The sequence below is a fragment of the Haliotis rubra genome, unplaced genomic scaffold, assembly GCF_003918875.1.
Source record: "Haliotis rubra isolate DU_JTF1 unplaced genomic scaffold, ASM391887v1 Scf12, whole genome shotgun sequence".
NCBI classification, from domain to species: Eukaryota; Metazoa; Mollusca; class Gastropoda; order Lepetellida; family Haliotidae; genus Haliotis; species Haliotis rubra.
The window spans coordinates 2,322,253-2,344,316 of record NW_025765114.1 but is presented as its reverse complement, the minus strand read 5'-3'; the positions used below and the strand labels follow the sequence as shown (position 1 = coordinate 2,344,316).

General features: G+C 40.9%; 1 protein-coding gene across 1 annotated transcript in view; it reads right to left on the bottom strand.

The window, feature by feature from the left end:
- The window catches only part of LOC124262485 (uncharacterized protein KIAA0513-like), a 102,860-nt gene that overhangs the window by 6,992 nt on the left and 73,804 nt on the right, over positions 1 to 22,064 (bottom strand). Inside the window, 1 exon segment of the mRNA XM_046696994.1 lies at positions 13,282 to 13,417. Within this exon segment, the coding sequence (XP_046552950.1) occupies positions 13,282 to 13,417 (136 nt within the window).

Sequence of the window (22,064 nt, the reverse complement as noted above, 5' to 3'; positions counted from 1 at the left end):
TTTCTAAGATGCCAAATTTAATATTTTCTAAGGATAATTACGATTAATTTAAGGCAGAAAACAAACGACGGTGTCGGTGACCTAAATTAAGAATCCTCGCACAGGGCTAACTGGCGCGCTGTTCTATTGATGTGTTTGCCCCCTACTTTAAGATGAACGTTACCAGAAAAAAACAAATGATCACAGTTTGATGACGGTTTACGTTTGGATTAAATATCTTCTCTGAATTATTTTAATTACATCTGTCATTAGCGTAAACAATACGGGGCAATATGAACGTCGCATTTCTACTACCAACGTAAGTTTAGATCAGTACATCAAGATGAAACTGAGTAGTCAAGCGACATTCAACGATTGCATTGTGGGAATGTAAACATTGCGAACGTTACCTTGTCGCTGAAAACTTGTGAGTCGAATTGACACATTTTAACCGTCGTAAAACATAAACGTAATGTTTCCACCAGTGATGTTAGCTGTAAGAAGCAACTGCAAACCAAGAAACGGGATGCAACAGAGTAGATTACTGTAGGAGGCGGGTACGAGGCGATGACAACTGACATGCATCGTGGCGTCGCTTACATTGTGACGTAATGTAAAATGGTTCGATTACGAGGGGGCACACTAGAATGGCGCAGTGACAAGATAACGTCAATCAATTGTTACGTCATCAAAAAACTATACCTTTATTGTCTGATAATGTATTTTTTTTTCCGATTGTTCTAACAGCTAGGCATCTTAGAACTACCCGTAATTAGCAAGGTGACACTGAGTTAATTTTGAGTTGTGATTGGCAAGGCTAGACGTCCCCGTTGTTTTGGTAGTCACTTTAATCCGGAAGTTTATGTTAGGTACAGGAACAATGCGAACGCGAGGATGACATCAGAACTGTTTCCTGATTGGTTGCTAGCATTTGACAGACAGATGCATGTACAGGTATGTTCACACGTGTTATTGACTTGACTACTTTATTTGACATGATGTGATTTTATGTAAGCATTATTATTTGTTGATGTCTTATCAATAAAGATTACGTCTAAGTCTATTATGTTCGTTTCTTTGTATGTCTTTTTACATATGCTACGTGGTTCAGATCTTCAGAAATTCGTTTATCCAGACAATATCAAGAAAAACACAAGTGTCCTGATAAACGGGGCATGACTGTATTGCTAAAAACACCGTAAAACCATACTGAGTCCGTCAATTCAATAAACAGAAGCAGAGACACACATGGGGGTAATGTGTGGAGTTTGGAGAGATGGCATCATACTCCTTGTGTAGTGAGTGAGTGAGTGAGTGACTTTAGTTTTATGCTGCAATCAGCAATATTCCAGATTTATGGTGGCGGTCTGTAAATAATTTCGAGTCTGGACCAGACAATCTTGTTATCAGCAGCATGAGCGTCGATCTACGCAACTGGGAACCGATGACATGTGTCAACCAAGTTAGCGAGCCTGACCACCCGATCCCATTAGTCACCTCTTACGACATGCATGGGTTACTGAAAATCAATATTCTAACCTGGACCTTCACGGGACCTTGTGTACATAGAGAGGGTTGGTTCATTATTAATTTAATTCCAACTGACTGCAGTCTGTTTTCAGTTTTAGATTTATCTTATTCCTGTTCCAATAACTTTTGTAAAAAGCGTTTAGACAAAATAAAATGATTGAATATAATAAAACTCCACTTTCTATTTGAAATATGAACAATTACATGAACCATGTACATTTAGGTTTGTAAAAATAGGTTCATTAAAATAAATCTAAAAGAATTTCTGGTACATGGCTCTGTGTGCAGTATTTGATGTGAGACCAAGCAGCACCTCCACAATGACCAGCTCCTGGATCTATACCCTTGAACCCTGGCTAATCATGACGCAGAGATGGGAGTGGAAGGCAGCACTCAACAATATTACATTACTCTACCCACACACATCATAGACCAAAATGATAAAGGGAAGCCTTGAAAGAGAACATTTGATCCGATTGCAGTAAGAATAAGATTTTGATTTTGTGACCGAAGGATCAGTGTCAGTCACAGCCCACCAATATATAATCACACACTGATTGATATAATGTCACCTGAGCTCTATTGATATTGGTTATGAAAGATACAGACATCTGACACATGACATCAAGCATAAAATACATTGTGTGATGATGTCTGATTATATCCATCCTAAAAGAGTGAGTGAGTGAGTTAATATTTAACGTCACATCGGCAATATTTCAGCCATATCGTGACGACGTCCTAAAAGAAATATAGAACCAGTGATATAGATCATAAAGGATATAGAGCAATGGTAACTAGTGATATCGGTCATAAAGGACATATAGAAATGACAACTAGTGATATCGGTCATAAAGGATATAGAAAACTGACAACTAGTCATATAGGTCATAAAGGATATAGAGAAATGACAACTAGCGATATAGGTCATAAAGGATATAGAGAACTGACAACTAGTGATATAGGTCATAAAGGATATAGAGAGAACTGACAACTAGTGATATAGGTCATAAAGGATATAGAGAACTGACAACTAGTGATATAGGTCATAAAGGACATATAGAACTGACAACTAGTGATATAGGTCATAAAGGACATATAGAACTGACAACTAGTGATATAGGTCATAAAGGACATATGGAACTGACAACTAGTGACAACTAGTGAATATAGTGATATAGGTCATAAAGGACATATAGAACTGACAACTAGTGATATAGGTCATAAAGGACATATGGAACTGACAACTAGTGATATAGTCATAAAGGATATAGAGAACTGACAACTAGTGATATAGGTCATAAAGGACATAGAGAACTGACAACTAGTGATATAGGTCATAAAGGACATAGAGAACTGACAACTAGTGATATAGGTCATAAAGAATATAGAGAACTGACAACTAGTGATATAGGTCATAAAGGATATAGAGAAATGGCAACTAGTGATATCGGTCATAAAGGATATAGAGAAATGGCAACAAGCGATATCGGTCATAAAGGATATATAGAAATGGCAACTAGTGATATAGGTCATAAAGGATATAGAGAACTGACAACAAGTGATATAGGTCATAAAGGACATAGAGAACTGACAACTAGTGATATAGGTCATAAAGGATATAGAGAAATGGCAACAAGCGATATCGGTCATAAAGGACATAGAGAAATGGCAACTAGTGATATCGGTCATAGAAGATACTGACTGATATAATGTCACCTGAGCTCTATTGATATTGGTTATGAAAGATACAGACATTTGACACATGACATCAAGCATAAAATACATTGTGTGATGATGTCTGATTACATGTATATCAGTCCTCAAAGAATCAGTCATAAGGACATAGAGAAATGGCAACTAGTGATATCGGTCATAGGAGATACTGAGTAATGATGTCTGATGATATCAGTCATAAAGGATATAGAGAAATGGCAACTAGTGATATCGGTCATAGGAGATACTGAGCAATGATGTCTGATGATATCAGTCATAAAGGATATTCAGTGATGGCATCTGATGGATGATTTCAATGGACATTGTTCATGAAACATAATGAGAGGATTCAATTACAGTTAGACCATAAAGAGCTGAGTCCATTATTCCAGCAGTGGTGAATGACGTCCGTGAAGATCTGGGTTAGCATTGATCTTCAGCAACCCCATCTCGGACCAAACTGATGTGAGCCATAGCTGTGTGAGCCTGACTCCAGACAAATGTACAAGCATCTACTGTGTGCAACAACTTTCTTCAGAAAAAAGGACTCTCTGCTATGACCCAATATTTCAGTTTGGACTTGATTACACCATACCAAACCAGCCTCTTTATTGGCCTGAGTTAACAATGGATGTACTGGTTGAAATAGCTTTGCCCAGAAGTCATTGTCTCTTCCTCTCAGTTACACTTGTAATGGAAATACTTCTCATTAACTGCCCCTACCATTTGGGACAATAATCTATATAACTGTATATCACGAAACAAATTTACATCTTAGTACCATGCAACAAAAACAGTTATATCTGGTTTTTTTGTCAGTCTAAGCGATATCAAGACTGACTTCCCAGCAACATTTTTATATCACAAATGAATTGTATAGATTGATGCTCATGATGTCAGTCACTGGATAATCTGGTCAAGACTATGTAGCATTACACAGCTTGACTATTGCAGAGTGAGGTACAACAATAATGATGGCAGGCACAAGAAAGTGTTGATATAGCTGCAGTCTATATCATTATGCAGGATTCTGAAAGAGCTATAGAAAAAATCTGTTAACTCAATCAATGTTGCATTTTGCTGCTTCATACTGTATGCAGAATGAGAATGACTGAAGACTGGTAAACAGGAGATAACAGTGTATGAGAGACAAGAGCCTGACTGGATGCTACTAGCCTTGAGTCTGACCATCACTGTGTTGTGATGTGATTGTACGTTACCTGACCACCTCAACTGTCTGTCTAGACTGTGTCTCTTTAGTAATCAATGTATTCCTCGAAGGATCTTAACAAGATTTGTAACAGTGCTTTGGAAAATTGAGAGAATCCTGTAATAAAGCCTCTCCTGACGATCCTATTAAATGATCTATAAGTATTTGTCTGTCTGTATCTGGTTGTCTGTGGCCATCTAGACATGGAGAACTGCCGACACTTGTGTGGCTAATGGTTCCATTGGAATGAGAAGTGCTTCCCCCATACACAACTTGCTACATCCAGGAGCTGAATGGTCCTCATGTAGACTGCCTGCAGTCATGGAGCTGGGTCGTCCATAGAGATGTACGAAATAGCAAACATTGGTTAAATTCAGTCAACCAAAATGGATTAATGCATTGAATTCAGTCAAACATGATTGATTAATACATTGAATTCAGTCAACCTTGATGGATTAATACATTGAATTCAGTCAACCATGATGGATTCATACATTGAATTCAGTCAACCACAATGGATTGATACATTGTTTTCAGTCAACCATAATGGATTGATACACTGAATTCAGTCAACCACGATGGATTGATACACTGAATTCAGTCAACCACGATGGGTTAATACATTGAATTCAGTCAACCACGATGGGTTAATACATTGAATTCAGTCATCCACGATGGGTTAATACATTGAATTCAGTCAACCACGATGGGTTAATACATTGAATTCAGTCATTCACGATGGGTTAATACATTGAATTCAGTCAACCGATGGGTTAATACATTGAATTCAGTCATCCACGATGGGTTAATACATTGAATTCAGTCATCCACGATGGGTTAATACATTGAATTCAGTCATCCACGATGGACCAGTACACTAGTGGAAGAACCTGTGACTGAGTGGGTTAGATGGCTGACCAAGTGTGCTGGCGATCAGGTGCCTGAGTACGATAGCTTTGGTTTTCGAATCCCGAATGGGACTCAAATGAACAAAAGTACTAGAATCTGTACTTTACTGAGAAAGTGTAATCCCAAACATAAACAGTTACATTTGTCCACTTTCTAAATGACACTGTGTATTCATAGTACACATCAATTCAGCGAATAATTATGGACTAGTCATTGAAGTCAATCAATCATGACGAGTACATACGCTGCATTCAGTCAACTATGATGGACTAGTTCATTGAATTCATCATTGTGCTAGAAGTTGGTTTGAGTTGACTTCATCAATTGGCCAAACATTTGTTTATAATATGGCAAGGTTCCAATCAATCTACCAATGACAATTTGAAGCAGTTTGGTCAACTCGTCTTGGAGAGCATGATCCAGTTGAGCTAACATAAAGGGTGGCCTTTGACACTGACATACACATTCATTGCTGATCATATTATAGACGTGTTTTATGGAGCAAAAGTCTGGACTTATGGCTGGCACATTCTGGCACATTCTGGTGATGGAAGCAAGATATTATGATGCATGTATGGTGGGCACAAGCATTATTACCTTGGAAGACAGGCGGGCATGTGGCTAAGACACTGGACCTGCATGCACCACTGCCCAGTAAGACTTCCATGGACAATATGCACTGGCATTCCGACTCATTCCTCCCTACTCCACAGGTGTCCTGTTACCTTACGTTGACACTCGCCTTTCCTTCCTCCTGACTCCACAGGTGTCCTGTTACCTTACGTTGACACTCGCCTTTCCTTCCTCCTGACTCCAAAGGTGTCCTGTCACAGGTGTCCTGTTACCTTACGTTGACACTCGCCTTTCCTTCCTCCTGACTCCACAGGTGTCCTGTTACCTTACGTTGACACTCGCCTTTCCTTCCTCCCTACTCCACAGGTGTCCTGTTACCTTACGTTGACACTCGCCTTTCCTTCCTCCTGACTCCACAGGTGTCCTGTTACCTTACGTTGACACTCGCCTTTCCTTCCTCCTGACTCCACAGGTGTCCTGTTACCTTACGTTGACACTCGCCTTTCCTTCCTCCTGACTCCACAGGTGTCCTGTTACCTTACGTTGACACTCCTTCCTTTCCTTCCTCCTTACTCCACAGGTGTCCTGTTACCTTACGTTGACACTCGCCTTTCCTTCCTCCCTACTCCACAGGTGTCCTGTTACCTTACGTTGACACTCGCCTTTCCTTCCTCCTGACTCCACAGGTGTCCTGTTACCTTACGTTGACACTCGCCTTTCCTTCCTCCTGACTCCACAGGTGTCCTGTTACCTTACGTTGACACTCGCCTTTCCTTCCTCCCTACTCCACAGGTGTCCTGTTACCCACGCTGACTTTCGCCTTTCCTTCCTCCTGACTCCACAGGTGTCCTGTTACCCACTTTCGCCTTTCCTTGACACTCGCCTTTCCTTCCTCCCTGACTCCACAGGTGTCCTGTTACCTTCACGCTGACACTTTCGCCTTTCCTTCCTCCTGACTCCACAGGTGTCCTGTTACCTTGACACGCTGACACTTTCGCCTTTCCCTGTCCTCCTGACTCCACAGGTGTCCTGTTACCTTACGTTGACTTTCGCCTTTCCTTCCTCCTGACTCCACAGGTGTCCTGTTACCCACGCTGACGTTGACACTTACGTTGCCTTTCCTTCCTCCTACTCCACAGGTGTCCTGTTACCTTACGCTGACACTCCGCCTTTTCCTTCCTTCCTCCCTACTCCACAGGTGTCCTGTTACCTTACGTTGACACTCGCCTTTCCTTCCTCCCACTTTTTCCTTCCTCCCTACTCCACAGGTGTCCTGTTACCTTACGTTGACACTCGCCTTTCCTTCCTCCCGACTCCACAGGTGTCCTGTTACCTTACGCTTCGCCTTTCCTTCCTCCCCTGACTCCACAGGTGTCCCGTTACCTTTACGCTGACACCGCCTTCCTTCCTCCCTGACTCCACAGGTGTCCTGTTACCTTGACACGCTGACACTCGCCTTTCCTTCCTCCTGACTCCACAGGTGTCCTGTTACCTTACGTTGACACTCGCCTTTCCTTCCTCCTGACTCCACAGGTGTCCTGTTACCTTACGTTGACACTCGCCTTTCCTTCCTCCCTACTCCACAGGTGTCCTGTTACCTTACGTTGACACTCGCCTTTCCTTCCTTAATATGTTTCATGATTCATCCACAATTGTCCACAACGTCCAGAGTTCATCTGGAGAAACCAGGAAACATTATCCAAAACCAAAGGAGATTCCCAAACTTTCTATGCTCAAACTGTAAAGAAAAGAGTATTCTAACTGTGCAGAAAGTGAAGAGTTATTTGATTGGCTGTCTGATCTTCATTTCTTAAAGCCTGGTTTCTGATTATTGATCCTGGACCTCTTTGCAGCAGATATTTAACATTTTGTGTCTGCAGCACAGCGTTCCAAAGTCTGCAAATCACAGATTGAGACATTGAGCACACTGACTGCCTCTCACAGAGTTCTACCATTGTGAAACATGTCCACAGCCCTTGGGCTCTCATCACGAAGAGGGCATATACGGAATACAAGTATTGTATCAAAGCAAGAGTGGAGAGCTGATGTGTTATTGTGTCACCAACACATATGATTCAGAGAGTTTTGATGACCTTTCACCAAAGTGTCAAAATGTAGAATTACCCCTTACCTAGGTGCACATTGTTCATGCACCACATTTTGGGCTTGTTGGGGCATTGTGATCTTTGGAAAACATAGCTGTGTGATCTTTCTCCAGACTAAAAACCTCCAGTGATGTCACTCTATTGTTTCACCAGGCTCTCCTTTAACCGGGTAAACCTCTACAGGCAATTTCGCAGGCATTCTCCAAGAAATCCCAGGGATTTTCTACAGAATTGCTGGCATCCTGGGGATTTTCTACAGAACTGACGACATCCTGGGATTTTCAACAGAATTGCCAGCATCCTGGGGATGTTCTAAGGAATGCCGGCATCCTGGGGATTTTCTACGGAATTGCCCACAGCCCTTGGATTTTCTGAGGAATAGCCCTTGACTTTGAATTATTTTACTTTGATATGACTGAATACGATAGGAAAATATCACAATATTGAAAACATCCATTATATAGTGCCAGTGCCTGGTTTTGAACCTGCAACACTTCGTTTACTGGCTTAGCAGTTTTATCCACTAGGCTACGAAGGATCGATTGTTTGTCAGTGTGAACCATTCGTTCCTCCAAAGAAGGGTACTGCGGGCAGCACACGTTCACGACATGGGTAGCACGTGCAAGAGAAGGTATAGGCTGCCAGTCGCATCCCAGTTGATTTCAACAGAAAATACCAAATACAGTCGTGCCCTGTTTATCCGAACACTTGTGTTTCTCTTGAAATTGTTCGGATAAACGAATTTTCGGATATCTGAACCGAGGACCATAAGGAAAAAGACAGACAAACAAACGAACATAATAAGCCTCAGACGTATTCATTTTTGATTGATTCATCAACAAATAACAAAAACATACACAACAAGCTTGCGGTAATTTGCTTTGAAAGCACGGATGATTCCTGCATCCATCGGCTGAATGTGTGCCGTCGTGTTTGGCGGCAGGAAGTGCAATCTGACATGTGTCAACTTCACATTGGGGGTGTGGCTTGATGCATTCTCCATCAGTAATATAACACGCCTACTTCTCAATCTCATCTGTCTGTCAAATGCTAGCCACCAATCACGAAACAGTTCTGATGTCATCCACAGTTTTGCATTGTTCCAGTACCCAACATAAACCTCTGGATTAAAATCACTGCCAAAACAACGGGGACGTCTAGCCTTGCCAAAAACAATTGACACGCCTCAAGATTAACTCAGTGTCACCTTGCGAATTAAGGGCAGTTAATCCTCTCACCCTTCAAAGAATGCCGGCTTGTAACATACTGACAGGTGCTCAGCCATCCGGATATACGAGAACAAAATGCATATGATATAGCATTTAGTGTGTGAAAATGACCATCCGGTTACGGAAACCGGATTTCCGGTTAAGTGAGTAGTTTTACAGCGTTGTGAATTCGTTTTAATGAATTTTCGTTCGGAAGGCGAGTTTTCCGGATATCTGAGGTTCGGATAAACGGGGCACGACTGTATTAAAATTAAATGCCTCCTCCTCAGTTTTTTTTTAAAAAGTAAGCCCTTGGCCTCGGGAAATTGGCCTAAAGGCCCTACCCAAAGTCTGTCTGCCGCGGGCTTACCGTATATTACTGTAGCTAAGCCGAATTTTGAGGACCAAAAAAAGCAGTCTGTAGAAGGGGGTCGGCATATCTATGGGTTACACACGGTAATCTTAATCCCTGCAACTAATAACAAGTATTTGCCACTAATATGGCAATGTCCCCCGCCACTAAAGAATGGAATAGTTATAACATATTTACTACTTTTATTTTTGGGTCAAATACAAGATGCCTGAAATCACTGGTGTCTGCATAATCATCCAATGTCGGCTGTCGACATAATTGAAGACATTTGGTGCAATGTTTTATGAGATATGAAAAGTGGTCAAAGTGTCGTGGTGACTTTGGAGATAAGGTCAAGGTCACCCAAATTGACTGGTGTCTGCGTAGTCCCCCAATGTAGGCTGTCACCAAATTTGAAGACATTGGGTAGGACAGTTCATGAGATATCACGTTAACAAGAGTTTGAAAAGTGGTCAAAGTGTCGTGGTGACCTTGAAATAAGGTCAAGGTCACCCATATTGACTGGTGTCTGCATAATCCCCAAGTGTAGGCTGTCACCAAATTTAAAGACATTGGGTACAACAGTTCATGAGATATCGCATTAACAAGAATTTTAAAAGTGGTCAAAATGTCATGGTGACCTTGAAAATAATGTCAAGGTCACCAAAATCAACTGGTGTCTGGGTAATCCCCCAATGTAGGCTGTGACCAAATTTGAAGACATTGGATACAACAGTTCATGAAATAACATGTTTACAACAGTTTGAAAAGTGTTCAAAGTGTGTTGTGACTTTGAAGATAAGGTCAAGGTCACCCGAATTGACAGGTGTCTGGGTAATCCCCAATGTAGGCTGTCACCAAATTTGAAGACATTAGGTACAACAGTCCATGAGATTTCTGTTTAAGAGTTTGAAAAGTGGTCAAAGTGTTGTGGTGACCTTGAAATAAGGTCAAGGTCACCCATATTGACTGGTGTCTGCATAATCCCCAAGTGTAGGCTGTCACCAAATTTAAAGTCATTGGGTACAACAGTTCATGAGATATCGTGATTAACAAGAATTTAAAAAGTGGTCAAAATGTCATGGTGACCTTGAAAATAATGTCAAGGTCACCAAAATCAACTGGTGTCTGGGTAATCCCCCAATGTAGGCTGTGACCAAATTTGAAGACATTGGATACAACAGTTCATGAAATAACATGTTTACAACAGTTTAAAAAGTGTTCAAAGTGTGTTGTGACTTTGAAGATAAGGTCAAGGTCACCCGAATTGACAGGTGTCTGGGTAATCCCCCAATGTAGGCTGTCACCAAATTTGAAGACATTAGGTACAACAGTCCATGAGATTTCGTGTTAAGAGTTTGAAAAGTGGTCAAAGTGTTGTGGTGACCTTGAAATAAGGTCAAGGTCACCCATATTGACTGGTGTCTGCATAATCCCCAAGTGTAGGCTGTCACCAAATTTAAAGTCATTGGGTACAACAGTTCATGAGATATCGCATTAACAAGAATTTAAAAAGTGGTCAAAATGTCATGGTGACCTTGAAAATAATGTCAAGGTCACCAAAATCAACTGGTGTCTGGGTAATCCCCCAATGTAGGCTGTCACCAAATTTGAAGACATTAGGTACAACAGTCCATGAGATATCGCGTTAACAAGAATCGGGACGTATGGACGCCGCTGAATACATATTCCCCCGTTCCGCGTTGCGGCTGGGGACAAAAAGGTAAATAATCTTGTATAGTGATGTTAAATTGCAAATTTGGCATCTTTACTGACAAAGTCGTCTTCTCTGGTTCGTTTGTTCACGCGATGTGATCTTTTCTTATCCCCTGGAACAAATCCTCTGAGTCAGTTTTGATCCTTCACATTTATAACATTTATATGATCCCCTACTTCTTCAGGAGAGTATAGTTGCAAGATTCTTATTATCAGAATGTGTTCTGTTGGCTGATTGAATTCAATAATCCCGAAGCATGTCTGTTTCTCTGTATATATTATTTAGCATCAGGGAATTTTCTACAGAAGTTTGATTTGCCAGAAAAAATCCATTTGAATAATTGATGCTTCATTCATGTAAAAATTTCTGAAGCAGCTTGAACAAGAATACATTGTCATTAATATATCATTTGTCTGCGTCATGACAAATATGTACTTCAGGTAGGTACTGTTTATTTTTCCTTCTGATTTCTGAAGCTTAACATAGCTTATATAGGTAGTTCAACAAACAATGAATGGATCTGCAAAGAAAATGATTCTATGTTGAACCATATCTACCTACACTGGAAGGACCAATAGAGCACAGGCATTGATCGAGGACAAACTGAACGGGGTTAAGGAAACAGCATGTGATAGCACTGATTATTTTGAAGGATGCCTAACATGGAAATATGCACATCAAATATATTGATTTATAACGCTTCATTCACTACTGAGGAAATTATTTTGGACAAAAATAAGTTCTCATACATTTTGAGATAGAAAGCTAATATTAACATTTGATTTGGAAAGAGCAAGTATAATCCACACAAGACAGTTCTCTCTGAGGTATGATATTAATGCTTTTGAAGCAGTTGTGTACAGTTATGTTTTACAGATTGAAATGGTGGTGATGTAATTGAGATATCAACTTTTCTTATATGGTAATGCATGCATACAATTCCATGTACAATTTCAACAGAATACTAAAGACATGTATTGTGTAGGCTCCCACTCAGAAACACAAAGATTCCAGTCAAAACCAGATTAATCTGTTCACCAGTTAAAAACGAATTAACAGCATGCAAACTGAAATCGTTAAACAACATTTCTTTACATTTTCAGCATCTCATAACAATGCTCTCAGGTTTCCCATACCCTTTGTTTGTCACATGACTTCAATAATTCAAGATAATACACAAAAGAAGCAGTCACATTTGTGTGATATCAAGTTACAGCTCTATTTCACATATCCATTGATTATTTCACTAAGCTATGGCGCCAATTTCATAAATGAGATGTAATTATCTTCTCTGCCTAATGAACTCTCTGTTGTGATATGAAATTCAGTGCTTTGGTTTGGTGGTGCTCAATTTCCTGCCGAATAGGAGAAAATATAGTCTGTTTAATGCATTTTGTATTTTCCTCATGCAAAGAGAAAAGAGACATACATGTATCTGGTGTATTCAGGTAAGTTAATACCAGCTGGACATGGAGAACAAAGACAGCAACAATAACATACTGCTGCTGTATCAGACAGTTGGCAAGTAAAACTAGACGGGGCCCAGCTGGAGGTCTACAACACAACAATGCTGGATGGAGTGGTTAGGGAAGCTGTATTTATTCAACTTCTATTGATTCCAGCCATCTTGCATCTCACATTAGATGCCCAGTTTCTCCATGACTCCATACAGTCAGTGCATATCAATTTGATGGGAGAATAAATACTTGCAAAAGAGCTCTGGCAATATTTTGGCCTGTGATCAGTCAGAAAAACTGTAAAAGACTTCATTTCTTTATAATTCAAGTTTGTAGTGTCTTTTCTTGCAGGGCTGTTCTGTACTCATTATTGAATGAAACTGAAGTTGGGTCTATCTGTTTAGCATTGCATATATTACACATACACATCACTCTGAGTGAGTGAGTGAGTGAGTGAACACTGCTTACAACAGCATTAACCTCTATGATGTAATGCTAGATTTGTGAGGAAGCACAACTACTCACATTGTTGGCATTGGTCTCCGGGATCTCTCACACTGGACAGCATCAAAGAATGCAGCATTCCAGAAGCGCAGAGACTGCCATATGGGCTGGTCACGCAGGTAGCTGTACAGGAACGACTTGTTCAGCTGCTGTCCAGCTGGCAACAAACAAACATCATCATCATCATCATCATCATCATCATCATCATCATCATCATCATCATCATCATCATCATCATCATCATCATCATCATCATCATCATCATCATTTCTTTGCCATTTCATCATTAGGACTGATTTGGAAGTATCACTTGCATCAGCTTATAATGTCCCGACTGTTCTGTGATACATCAACTGTTGTTTTTGCATGGACAAAGTCTCAGTGCTTTCATTAGTCTGTCCCCCACTTCATCTGACTCTTTCAGAGTCAAGGAGCATCTCTTTGTCACAAACAGAACAACTGCCAAATAACTCAATGACCTAAGACACTTAACTGCCTTGACTGGAACTATGACCACTTCTAAAGATCTGATTCAACAAAGCAGCATTTGTTATGTGAGTGAATATTGTTTCATGCCTCAGTCATTACGTGAATTAGTGACTGCAAACATGTCCAACAAGCTATACTACTGGGGCACAATAAGCTATACTACTGGGGCACAATAAGCTATTCTACTGGGGCACAGTGACCTGGAATCAAATAAGAAACAGTGACTGCAAACATGTGCGACAAGCTATACTACTGGGGCACAACAAGCTATACTACTGGGGCACAATAAGCTATACTACTGGGGCACAATAAGCTATACTACTGGGGCACAACAAGCTATACTACTGGGGCACAACAAGCTATACTACTGGGGCACAATAAGCTATACTACTGGGGCACAAGCTATACTACTGGGGCACAACAAGCTATTCTACTGGGGCACAATAAGCTATACTACTGGGGCACAACAAGCTATACTACTGGGGCACAATAAGCTATACTACTGGGGCACAATAAGCTATTCTACTGGGGCACAGTGACCTGGAATCAAATAAGAAACAGTGACTGCAAACATGTGCGACAAGCTATACTACTGGGGCACAATAACCTGGATTCAGATAAGTAACAGTGACTGCAAAACATTAGACTAAGGCTTAGTCTCTGAATATATATAATTTTGATAGTAACAAACAAGCCCATTTATATTGAAAAGGAGCCCTAGGGAGACCAGAGATTCAGAACCTGGGGAAATCTAGACTTGCTTTATTTAGGGCTTTAGCACTGCAGAGAGGGCTTGGCAGTAGGGAAATTAATGTGGTTCAGGGACTGTGAGACAGACTAGCAAAACATGTGCAACAAGCCATACCACTGGGTCATAATGACCTGGATTCAGATAAGTAACGTTTACTACAAAGATGTGCAACAAGTTGTACCAGTGGGTCACAGTGACCTAGAATCAGCTAAGTAACAGTGACTACAAACATGTACAACAAGCTGTACCACTGGGCCACAGTAACCTAGAATCACTTCTAAATTTACAAGGTCATTGAGGTCATTACCTAACCATATTTGGAGAACAGTATACAGCTTGTGGTTGCTACAAGATAATGGCAGTAGACAAGAACAGAACCATGCATGATCAGACTCAAACAATTTCAGAAACATTAGAAGAACAATGAAATGAAGAAGGCTTCAGCAATATATCCAAAAAGTGACATGGCAGTGATTGATCTTCAGGCAACAAGGTATCTGGGGCCTCCTCAGGGGAGTGATGCTCTCTTTTTGTGACTTGTAAGATCTGTCATGCAGACAGCTATTCAAGGATTAAGCCTGTGACCAAACATTAGTTGGAGAATGTAAGTCAGGATTCTTGGAAGTACCGATATGTGTGATATTTGAGGAAATTAGATTGTTTCCGTATTTTATAAGAGGATTAGTTGTATTAATCAATTTTGTGTGGGTGTTTGAGTGAGCATTAAAAGAAATCTGCAGCAGCAACAACAACAGCAGCAGTAACTCTTACATGGTAAAAAGATTCTTTAAATTTGGATGCAGTAAATGACAGCAAGATAGATGGTTTCCTGAAGCAACTCTTGCAAACGGTATTTCAGGGTGTTGGGCTAGTTGCTTGAAAGAAGTTCATCTATTAATGTTACATCATGGGGAAATATGGCCCAGAATTGCATTACGGAAAGACAGATGGACAACCAAGAGTTTTATTGGACAAACAGCACATAAAATGCATAATGAGAAAATTCTAGGTCACAAAAAACATTTTGAAAAATTTCAAAGTAAAGAAACGCATTAGGATAATGTTGAGATAAAGTAATACATTGTGAGGATTTTTATGTGCAGGTATTAGAAAAGATTTTCCTTCACAATGTATTCCAAGAACACTGCCAAAAACACATGGTGCACTGGTGCACAGGGGCTGTTCACTGGAGAGTTGTGTAACTGTTATCACTGTGTGCTGCTGCTGCTGCAGGTTGGAGTGTGTATGTGTGTGTGTGTGTGGGGGGAGGAAAGAACAGGGCCTGTTTACTGGAGAGTTGTGTAACTGGTATCACTGTGTGTAGCTGATGATGCAGGTTGGAGTGGGAGGAGGAACAGGGGTTGTTTACTGGAGAGTTGTGTAACTGGTATCACTGTGTGTAGCTGATGATGCAGGTTGGAGTGGGAGGAGGAACAGGGGTTGTTTACTGGAGAGTTGTGTAACTGTTATCACTGTGTGTAGCTGATGATGCTGGTTGGAGTGGGGGAGGAACAGGGGTTGTTTACTGGAGAGTTGTGTAACTGTTATCACTGTGTGTAGCTGATGATGCTGGTTGGAGTGGGGGAGGAACAGGGGTTGTTTACTGGAGAGTTGTGTAACTGTTATCACTGTGTGTAGCTGATGATGCTGGTTGGAGTGGGGGAGGAACAGGGGTTGTTTACTGGAGAGTTGTGTAACTGTTATCACTGTGTGTAGCTGATGATGCTGGTTGGAGTGGGGGAGGAACAGGGGTTGTTTACTGGAGAGTTGTGTAACTGGTGTGTATCACAGGGTTGTTTGTGTAGCTGATGATGCTGGTTGGAGTGGGGGAGGAACAGGGTTGTTTACTGGAGAGTTGTGTAACTGTTATCACTGTGTGTAGCTGATGATGCTGGTTGGAGTGGGGGAGGAACAGGGGTTGTTTACTGGAGAGTTGTGTAACTGTTATCACTGTGTGTAGCTGATGATGCTGGTTGGAGTGGGGGGAGGAACAGGGGTTGTTTACTGGAGAGTTGTGTAACTGTTATCACTGTGTGTAGCTGATGATGCTGGTTGGAGTGGGGGAGGAACAGGGGTTGTTTACTGGAGAGTTGTGTAACTGTTATCACTGTGTGTAGCTGATGATGCTGGTTGGAGTGGGGGAGGAACAGAGGGTTGTTTCACTGTGAGAGTTGTGTAACTGTTTACTGGAGTTATCACTGTGTGTAGCTGATGATGCTGGTTGGAGTGGGGAGGAACAGGGTTGTTTACTGGAGAGTTGTGTAACTGTTATCACTGTGTGTAGCTGATGATGCTGGTTGGAGTGGGGAGGAACAGGGGTTGTTTACTGGAGAGTTGTGTAACTGTTATCACTGTGTGTAGCTGATGATGCTGGTTGGAGTGATGCTGGAGGGAGGAACAGGGGTTGTTTACTGGAGAGTTGTGTAACTGTTATCACTGTGTGTAGCTGATGATGCAGGTTGGAGTGGGGAGGAACAGGGGTTGTTTACTGGAGAGTTGTGTAACTGTTATCACTGTGTGTAGCTGATGATGCTGGTTGGAGTGGGGGGAGGAACAGGGGTTGTTTACTGGAGAGTTGTGTAACTGTTATCACTGTGTGTAGCTGATGATGCAGGTTGGAGTGGAGGAGGAACAGGGTTGTTTACTGGAGAGTTGTGTAACTGTTATCACTGTGTGTAGCTGATGATGCAGGTTGGAGTGGGGGAGGAACAGGGGTTGTTTACTGGAGAGTTGTGTAACTGTTATCACTGTGTGTAGCTGATGATGCAGGTTGGAGTGGGGGAGGAACAGGGGTTGTTTACTGGAGAGTTGTGTAACTGTTATCACTGTGTGTAGCTGATGATGCAGGTTGGAGTGGGGGAGGAACAGGGGTTGTTTACTGGAGAGTTGTGTAACTGTTATCACTGTGTGTGTAGCTGATGATGCTGGTTGGAGTGGAGGAGGAACAGGGGTTGTTTACTGGAGAGTTGTGTAACTGTTATCACTGTGTGTAGCTGATGATGCTGGTCTGTGTGGGAGGAGGAGCAGGGGCTGACAGCATTATTGTATTCCACATCACATATCATACTCTACCAGCTCCTAGACATCTATGACTGATGGCACATCATGACAATACTGCCATCTATTGATGCTGCTGTCTCACTCAACCAACTTCACTGCACGAGTGTGTCCTGCTGGAGAGTTTACATGGAGATAGGATTATGGCATAAAGACATTCCATTCTGATTTACGACCCCATGTACATATGCTACCATTTAGTTTCATCAAACTAGCGCATATATTCAAGGTCAGTTCATGTAGTCCATAGCCAGTCTGTAACATTTTCAGAAAATTCTTCAGTCCAAGTATGTGCAAATTGTCTACAAACCAATTTAGACAGGCCTAATGTAACTGTATATTTGCAAGTTATAGTGTAGTCAACTTATATATCTTTTCATTTAGTGGGTAAAAGTTTTGAACTTAGTTTTGAACTTGTTTTGAAATACAAATGTGCTAAACTTTCTTGTGGAGATTACAGTGGCCAAAGTCTATGTGCCATAATGAAAGTGAAACTAAACATCTGCTAAGCAATTAGCCTATGGATACGCTTATGTTAAATCAGTTAAAAACTCAAAACCACCATCTTAATATCAAAAGTGCTTCACTCTTCATGTTGACATAACAGTGGGTACCCATGAAGATCCGGGTTTGAATTGATCTTCAGTAACTCATGCTTGTCGTAAGAGGTGACTATCGGGATCGGGATCAACTCATATCATCGTATCCCAACTGTGTAGATCGATGCTCATGCTGTTGATCACTGGATTGTCTGGTCCAGACTCGATATTTACAGACAGCTGCCATATAGCTGGAATACTGCTGAGAACAGCGTAAAACTAAACTCATAAAAGTGGGCCCTCCATCCCACAGTATTTTCAAGTGTCATAATAATAAGAGAGTGCAGTTAGAACATCTAAATAATTTTGTCTATCTTACTCCATAAGTGGAGCTGACTGCATTCATTGCTGCTGATGTGGCAGATGACTGATGCTGTGGTCATCAGGCTGACAAGTCGCCTATTTGGGTTCATTTGGTAACCTCCCGTGTATAATTAAACCTTCCGGTATTATACCAGACAGACATATACTGCTCTGATATTTCAAAGATATTTGCTTTGATGTACGAATATTTGACAGTGGGCCATTATACTCTTAGTCACGTAGGACCCCAGTTTGCTTTCTGTCTTTTCTTACTAGTAGCTTTCCTCTTCCTTGCCATCTCTTCTCACCAGTGAACTTTTTCAAATCATCTGGACACTGTTAAAGCTTCAGTTTCTTCCTAGACATGTGGATTATTCACAAAACCATTCATCAGTTGGCTTCATTTTGGAAACTACTTTTCATCCTTCAAAAGCCAAACTTACACTTTCAAGCCAAAGAGTACACACAGCCACAAAGACCCTCACCCATCAAAACAGACACTATTTCACAGATGTTGACTATCTTTTGATGTCAACTTCAATACATGCCAACCAAGAACTACTGCTGGGACACGAATGGTGTCATATTTTGGTCACACCTGGTGTCAATGGTGTCATCTTGATTTATCCAGACTTCCAGGCCAATGCCTACGAATATCCTTCATTATTTCTTTGTGTTTACATGGCTGATGCTTACATACCATCCTACTGTTATCTAATCATAATCATTCTTTCATCTGCTACTACGACATCAGGATCAGGGCATCACTAACATCCCTGTGTTTCATTTCATATCAGTAACATCTCTGGCCTGAAACATGTTATACAGCTGACTTTTTTCATCAAATTAACAAGCAAAATGTCGCCACTACTTCTGGAGATATCCATCAGTTAACTACAGCAGTAACATAATCATCAGGGTATCTTCTTCGCTGGTGCAAAAACCAACATCTCCAGCCCACGTGATATTAACAAAACTCTCCTCATATGATAATGCTATTTACCCCTCATATGATCAGGTGCCAAAGTTCCTTGAGGACTACTGATTAAACCATCATAGTGGATGACCACCCAGGGGAGTTAGCCAATGACCACAGCTGATTGACAGCAGCTGACCATGCGCTGATTAAACCATCGCAGCATGCCACCATCCAGTGGAGCTAGCCACTGACCACTGTTGGTTAACTATGATTTATCCAATGATAACAGATTACCTGCTACGAAAACACAAAGGACTAATGAGGCGACATAATGTCTAATGTCTAATGTAGGTATCCAGAAAATAGATTTGCTGAAAGTGCAACACTAGCTTCCTGCATTTCTTCTGAAATGATGGAATAATTAACAGAAACAAAGTGAAAATTAGCTACAGTGAAACACTGTCGTTTTGAACTTCCATGTGTCAAACAGTTCTCTCAGAGTAAAGCTTAGTTGCTGCATATTCCTTCTTCATCATACCCTAAGATGTGTGGAATCTGAAGTGTTGAAGCTATGTACTTCCAGCACAAATTTACTCTGATAAACTAATTCCCAACACAACTCATCAACCATTAATAAAGCTAAACAGTTCATGGCTTGACAAGACAGAAATCTCCACTGCATTGAGTTCAGCATGTTAAAGGCCTTTTGTCTTGTTAGTAACTTTAAGGAAATATTAAATTGATGAGTATTTTATGTGATGAACACCAGCCCAAGAAGTGAAGGAGTCATGTGATTGTCACAAGATTATCTTGTCATTTCAACCTGTGGAATGTGTTGTGGATTAGGCTTTACATTTCTAATCTTATTTTTTCGCCGGTGTTATACAATGTCGGACAGACACCATGAGCATGGTAAGCAACATGGCTGAGCCATCAAGTGAAGGGCCTGGTTCTACCAGAAGGATGACTGGATCAGATGTTCCTACATGTAAAATACATAAATTAACAGTAAAATCAATTGAGACACCGTATGAGGCAGTGATGGCAGTTGAGCAATGTTCTGAAACTAAATCGCTAAATGCCAGAGACTTAGGGGTCCCTCATCGTCAATATGGATTAAAATAATTGCAATGATCAAAGAGATTTTCTTCTTTCTACAGTCTCTCTGGCATGTAAGAGAATGTGTATGGTAAATTAGATGATGTAAACACCTTTAATGATCAATAGAAGTAATGTTGATCACATACTTCACCATCTCTAATGTTTGTTGTTTGTGTTCTATGTTAATCATTCTTCTTGTAGGTAGACATATGTTAGGTTATCATTCCGTTGTGTTGAACATCAGGCAACTCAACATATTTATGTAGTTCCATCCAAGTGGAACATAATGGTTTTCGACTGTATTATATCAGGATATATACTTTGACAGTGTGCAGATTTGAACGATTTCTTTCCCTTTATGTCGAGCGATATTACTGCAGCTTCAGCCTTTGCTGTCTACATGCTACAAGTTTTGAAGTACAATCGAGTTTCCTCTTGCTACAAATATTACAAAGAGCATCATACAACTCCTGCTCAAAGTGGTTTGATCAAGGTTACAGTATTCAAGCCTCAGCTGGTTTTGAAAAGGTTTGCGGCAGACAAGTGAAGGATGTTTCCAAACTTAATGATGTATCAATATGAGTGAGTTTAGTTTTACGCCGTGCTCAGCAATATTACAGCTATATGGCGGCGGTCTGTAAATAATCAAGTCTGGACCAGACAATCCAGTGATCAACAGCATGAGCATCAATCTGCGCAATTTGGAACCAATGACATGTGTCAACCATGTCAGTGAGCTTGACCACTCAATCCCGTTAGTCGCCTCTTACGACAAGCATGGGTTACTGAAGATCAGTATTCTTACCTGGACCTTCAAGGGTTGTAGCAATATCATGTCCAATGCAACATAAAATTGCCAAAAAGTTAAATAGACTAACTGATTGTGTAACACTTACATTGGATAGAAGCAGAGTCAAAACAGCTGTACAAAATGCAAAGAAAAACATGTATCTAACAATAAAATGGTGATAAAGACCTCACCTGGAACAGTGGAAACTACTCAAGAAATAAATTGACAAGTAATAATTTCCCCCCAATTATTTGAGATGATGTTTTATGTGAATAATAATAATTCATTTATATAGTGCCTAGTATCCATCTGACTGGTTGCTCACTGGATACTGTAATTAGAATCTGATTATTTTTACCCCAGATAACCCAAGCTGCCTGTTAGGCGCTAGAAGATTATAGTCACATGACTTTATCCATGCAGGAACCCATTTTCGCTGGGTGAACAGAAGCAATTTTGAACAAACTCACTTGCCTAAGGTGAGACCACATGTATTTCATGTGCTTCATTGTGGGGCAGGACTGACGTCCTAGAAACTCTCAAGAGTCAAGCTGCCAAACACGGTCACTCATCCAAGGACTGTCTGAGGTCGACGCTGCTTAACTTCAACTGATTTGTGATCTGTGATCTACACACAGGAGCACACACCAACACAGAATAGAATACATGAACAATATGAGTACTTTCTTTTCAAATGGGGGTGGTGGGGTGGCCTAGTGGTTAAAGCGTTTGCTCGTCATGACGAAGATCCTGGTTCGATTCCTACTATGTATGAAGCCCATTTCTGGTGTCCCC